Consider the following 5763-nt stretch of genomic DNA (forward strand, 5'->3'; position numbering starts at 1 on the left):
TAATAAAACAACAAAATTGCATAGAAATGCAAGATTGCAAATAGTTTGAAAATTATTGTCAATGATATCTATGACAATGTATTATTATGGTTTTCTTTCACATTAACTGGTATTATTGTTGTTACTGTTATTTTCAGTAAAGAGTTTTTCTTTCAGTTTGTAGTAATGTCCCTTCTTCTCCATGAGTTCCTGGTGGCTGCCTTGCTCCACAATCATCCCCTGGTCAATCACAATAATCTGGTCTGCCTTCTCAATGGTCTTCAGTCTGTGTGCAATCACCAGTAAGGTCTGATTGGGGCAGTTGGCCAGGGCTTGTTGGACCTGAGTGAGCATTTTAAAGCATGTTGTTACAGAGTGATTCTAGATACATTCTGTATTTGTGTGTATTTGTGTGCATGTGTACCATTTGTTCACTCTTAGGATCCAGAAAGCTTGTGATCTCATCCAGTAATATAACCTGTGGCTGTCTGATTAGTGCTCTAGCAATCGCAATGCGCTGCTTCTGACTGCTACCAAGAAGATTTCCTCGTTCTCCAACATCTGAGAAACAATGTTTATTCAAAATCTAATTTTAAATCTTGCTCAATCTCCATTTACACCTTGTTTTGCATATGGTGCAGTGACAAAATATTGAGTTCATGTGATCACAACTACAATTAAACAACATGAAATTCTGACATCAGTAAAGGCAAAGACGATAGTACCTACTATATATACCTTACAGTATATAACATATTTGCTATCCGGTGCACTGTTAATACAAACTGTAACTTCAAAGTCTGTTCAAGTGAATCATACCTGTGTCATAACCTTTCTGAAACTGGCAGATGAATTCATGTGCATTGGCTTTGCGTGCTGCTTCCTCGATTTTCTCAAGTGAACAGTCTGGTAATCCGTAAGTTATATTGTCCCGTATGGTGCCGGAGAAAAGAACGGGCTCCTGACCCACAGCAACAAGCTACAAAAGATGATAATTATCAATGCAATCTCTGTAATCTATGCAATCTGTGAATCTTATAATAAATATCCAGGATTACCTTATTGTGCAGGTATTTGTGCTGGTAGTTCTGCAGAGGCTGTCCGTCTAGTAGGATCTGTCCATCCTGTGGCTGATAAAACCTCTGCAACAGACTGACAGTGGTGCTTTTTCCACCACCAGAAATCCCCACCAGGGCAGTCATTTTACCGGGTTCTAGCTCCAAACTGAAGTCCTGAATGAAGCACATGTATAAGGTAGTTAAAAAAGCAATCTATATTTTCCCAGATATTACACCCCATCCAACTGTGTTGCTTCAACTACATCAGGACATTAATTTAGGTTAAGAAAACTAATAACATGACCACAGCATGTTAGCTTTAAACAGCATAATCTAGCACTAACCTGAAAATAGGTGTCCTTATGTCTAATTAGAAACACTTGAACTACCTCCAATTCTCCATAGATTTGATAAATACTATTTATGACAACAAACTAAACATTCATCCAGGGTTTGTCCATGTGATTAAAATTTACTTATATACTGGATGTTCTATTAGTTGACAACTTATTTTGTGGCTGTCATGTTCTAATAATAACCTCAAGCACACTGCGGTCAGGACGTGTTGGATATGCGAAGGTGATGTTCTGGAAGGTGATGTGTCCCTTCAGTTCCTCTGGCTTCAGGGTCCCATCTGTGCTAACTTCAGGTCTACGATCCAGGTACTCAAAGACCTTCCCAGAGGCACTCACAGAGTTCAGCATGTCTCCAAATATATAAATCAAAGTCTGAAAGATATAATGTAGGTTATATTTGTAGAGCTCTTTGTCTACAAAGTATTAGGTCAGTATTTTTAAGACATTCTATTTCAAATGTAGATGTACCCTAATGTTTTGGGCAAGACTTGACTGGTAGAGGATGAACGAGACCAGATTTCCCATGGTCATCTGTCCATATATCACAAACAGCCGACCATAGTATAACATAGCCACCTTTGCTCCCAGTTCTGTGAGCTGCGAATGATACACACAAACACACATTAACTACAATTTGGAGTCCATAAACTTCCTGAAATTTAGCTTAGAAGAATCGAAAAAATAAGAAAGGATAAAAAGAAATGTCTAATTTCATACTTACCCTCCTCACAAGCAGGTACACAATTCTTACTGTGTGTCTCCGAGTCTTTATATTATGCGTGTCCTTCAGCCGCTCATCATAGCGACTCTTCTCACTCTGCCCTGCGTTAAAGCTCTTTACGGTCCTGATGCCTGACACAGCCTCTCCTGCAGCATCGTTTGCTCTGGCTATGGAGTCCTGCATCTCCTTTGAGAGTCTCTATAGAAAGAAAAACATTGATTTTTAAAATAAAATTGTTTTAAAATGTTTTAAAACTATTTAGTTGTTTCAGAGTCAAACAATGAAACAGATATTTATTCATTCATCTTCAGTAAGCGACTTCTCCTATTCTGGGTCTATCTAGATCTAATTACTGGAACAATGGTGAATACACCAATCACATCTGAGTTCACTGTGTACATGCATTCACAGAGCAAATTAAAGTGGACAGTTGCATGTTTTAGGGGGTGAGAAGAAACCAGAGAAAGAGATCAAAGAGAGAACCATCAAAACTCAACACAGACAAATTATGGAACAGTGAGATGAAAACAGTTCTTCTTTAGATCTGTTCTTGTGATAAACCTCTAGAACACTATATACAAGTGTTATGGGATTGTTATGTGTGCAATACATTTACAGCATTTTACTGCATTAGATATTTACTCCATTAATGGACAAATAATATTCAAAACAGCATAATTCACAAGTATAGAACAGACCAATACGAATATGAATCTTGTATGGAAATGGATCCACAAATGGAGAAGTTTATATTGTAGACAATTAGGACAGTACCTGATAATGTGTGTCATAGATGTTCTGTAGTAGTCCAGTTAAAGGCGTCTCCATCAGAGTCAGTACAGTGAGCTTCCATGAGAGACTACACATCAGGTACAACATCCCCAGAGTTTTAATCAAGGTTCGCAGAAGGACGTTCACATTAAGGGCTAAAGCTCGGGCCATGAGATTAGTGTCTGTGGACAGTCTGCTCGTGATGTCACCTGGAGAACAAGTGTAGATTAAAGATGTAATATTCCAAAGACAGTCAGGGAAGCATGCACGCCAATTTTTATTGTTGTGGGTTAGCATGATAAACTCAGAAACATTCATCAAAATCTACCTGTCTTTGTAGTCTCAAAGAATCCAATTTCCTGCTTAAGTAAGCAGCTGAAGAGTTGATGCTTCACCCTACATATAAATCTGCCAATAGCACACATGAACAGGCCTCCTCGACAACCTGCGCTGAAAGAACTGAAGATGGAGAGAAAACATTTAAGTCTATTAATAAAATAATCTTCATTCAGTAACATGCTATTGTGTCATTGGAATTGAGCACTGGTTACTATACAGTTGGGAAATGTGGCTGTGGTGATGAATATGAGCTTTAGGACTAGTGTTGGTCAATCTAAAAGCTGATACATGAGAATCCACAATGTTATGTCATTACTGACCTTCCAAAAGAGAAGAATGTCATTAATATTATTGCAGAGAGAAATTCATCCCAGCTGTACTTAGTCTGCAGGATATCGATCAACTTTCCTGTGTAGAGTGGAATAAACATCTCACCTGAAAACACAGGAACATCTCACCTGAGCATGGACACTTCATTCAAACAGTTTTAATTCAAACATGATTAAGGTATTACTTACAAAGGACAGCTAAGGCTAGAAATATAGATGCCCCGAATAAAAACAGGTAGTCAGGTTTGTACAAGTGGATCACTCTCATGAAGAGCACTCGAGCTTTCTGCTTGTTCTCTTTGCCTCTGCTTTCCTCATTAGACTCTGGTAAGAGCGTCTCCCAAAACAGGCATCCCAAAGCAGCAGCCACACTGCCGACCATCCACATAGCAAACTTTTCCATCGGCCAGTTACCAAACAGAGTCAAACGACCTGTTTCATACACAGGAGTGATAAAACAGTGGGCCATAACCCATCGCTTCATCAGCCGCTCTCTCACATCCTTCCAGTAGAACAGTGAGCAGAGCAACGCGCATCGCAGCACCGCCTCAGTCCACTGTCTCACCAGGTCACCTCCACCGTCCAAACTGCTCACTTTACCTCTCAGGTGTGTGAACACCAGGTCCAGCACATAGACGACGACCAAATCCGTGAATACAGCAAGAGCAGCCACCAGACGTTTCGACATATTGTATCCTGTGTATAAACAGGATGTTAAAAACGCGCCTCAGATTCTAAGATTCTTGTGTTTATAATTAAATCGGTTTATGTAGCATGTTTTTCCGCAGCTAGATCGGTATAAATAAAGGTATTCCCCAAACTTTCCCGACACTGATGTTTCACTGAAGGTTTACTTTCAATTTCAATTTCATTACAGGGGTTTTCCAAATGCCCATAAAGTCAGAAAGCACGACAGGATGTATAATAAATAGTGCATATTGAATCATATGTAAATTATACGCGCATCCTGTTATTTATATAATAAGGTGTCTGTAAATGTCTACTACAGACTGCATGTTCAAATAATAACCGGTTTTCGCCATGGGGAGGCGCTAAACTTTGCGTTTCTTCTTGCAGCCATAGGAAGTCTAAACCAAACGTGTTAATTTCAGGTCTACCTAGCAACTGATGAGTCGACTTAAAGGCACAAAACGGGTGTTATAATTCATTGACACTTCTACAGTAAGCATTTTATTAAATCAGTCAGCATTATTTGCTCAGAATCTTTTTTGCACAAAAAATTCACTCTCCAGTAATATTTATATGTGTAATATTTTGTGTTTATCTCTTATGTATTTTGTGAATTTTTGCACACTTTTTTTGCATTTGTATTTGCATGTTTATTTTATTTAGGAAATGTTATATTTTAATACAGTATATGCCCAGTATTTATTAATGGAGCTACCACATGATTTTCAGTGTGCAGTTTTCTGTGTCTCAACTGTGCCGATGACAATTAAAGACTTTGATTTTCTGTTATTTTAACTACAAATGTGCATGAACCTGGTTTGCTAATTATGTTGCTTTGTAGAAGCCAACATTCTGTTTTCCTATTTAATCTTAGACAAAAATATATTAATTGTAACTCCTCCTAGGGCTTTCGAGCCACATGCTCCAAATTCAGATATGTTGTAGACTCTGAAGTTTGTTGCTACTACTTTTATAAGCGATCCGAGTACCGGTACTTCCGGTACCGGGTCTCAAAGTGGCCTTTTTTCCCATAGACTCCCATTATAAACTTTGGAGGTTTATAACTTGGCAAGCTTTCGAACTATCTAAACCAAACTCGGCCAGCACCTTTAGGGTGATACTCTGAACAAACTTTTAAATTGGTGTACCGACTGGCCTTTCGGTTGTCCCGCAGCCCCGCCCCCAAAATATGCAAAATCAAAAAACTTTTTACAACATGGACATGTGACATATCAAAACACTCAGAACAATGAGGGGAACTTCCTCACAGGTATTCTGATGATGTCACGTGAAAATTAAAAATTAGCACAACATGGACTTGTGACATATCAAAACACTCAGCACATTGAGAACTTCCTCAAGAGTATTCGGATGACATCACATGCTCGTCTCCACTTATCTCCAAATGTTTTGGCACCCTAGCTTTCTGTCTACTTGCTTCCAAAAGTAACACTGACCCTTATGTCCACTTGCCTCCAAAAAGCACCTGCCTTTGTGAATACTTGCATCGTCAAAGCCAA

General features: G+C 38.8%; 1 protein-coding gene across 1 annotated transcript; it reads right to left on the reverse strand.

Annotated features, from left to right (window-relative positions):
• Positions 1 to 64: 64 nt before the first annotated feature.
• On the reverse strand, positions 65 to 4514 carry LOC132839425 (antigen peptide transporter 2-like). Its single transcript, XM_060860388.1, has 11 exons — positions 3743 to 4514; positions 3545 to 3659; positions 3214 to 3344; positions 2889 to 3094; positions 2115 to 2312; positions 1862 to 1990; positions 1577 to 1765; positions 1038 to 1211; positions 799 to 958; positions 404 to 540; positions 65 to 321 (listed from the first exon to the last, which is right to left on the reverse strand). The coding sequence occupies exons 1-11, from the start codon at positions 4239 to 4241 to the stop codon at positions 103 to 105; spliced, it is 2157 nt and encodes a 718-aa protein (XP_060716371.1). The 5' UTR covers positions 4242 to 4514; the 3' UTR covers positions 65 to 102.
• Positions 4515 to 5763: the final 1249 nt, after the last annotated feature.

The sequence above is a fragment of the Tachysurus vachellii genome, chromosome 24 (genome assembly GCF_030014155.1).
Source record: "Tachysurus vachellii isolate PV-2020 chromosome 24, HZAU_Pvac_v1, whole genome shotgun sequence".
Lineage (NCBI taxonomy): Eukaryota > Metazoa > Chordata > Actinopteri > Siluriformes > Bagridae > Tachysurus > Tachysurus vachellii.

Coding starts and splice junctions, on each gene's coding strand:
- LOC132839425 (XM_060860388.1), bottom strand. CDS start 4,241: ATGTCGAAACGTCTGGTGGCTGCTCTTGCTGTATTCACGGATTTGGTC. Junction 3,660..3,742: donor TCTAGCCTTAGCTGTCCTTT/GTAAGTAATACC, acceptor CTGTGTTTTCAG/GTGAGATGTTTATTCCACTC. Junction 541..798: donor TCAGAAAGGTTATGACACAG/GTATGATTCACT, acceptor ATTGTTTCTCAG/ATGTTGGAGAACGAGGAAAT.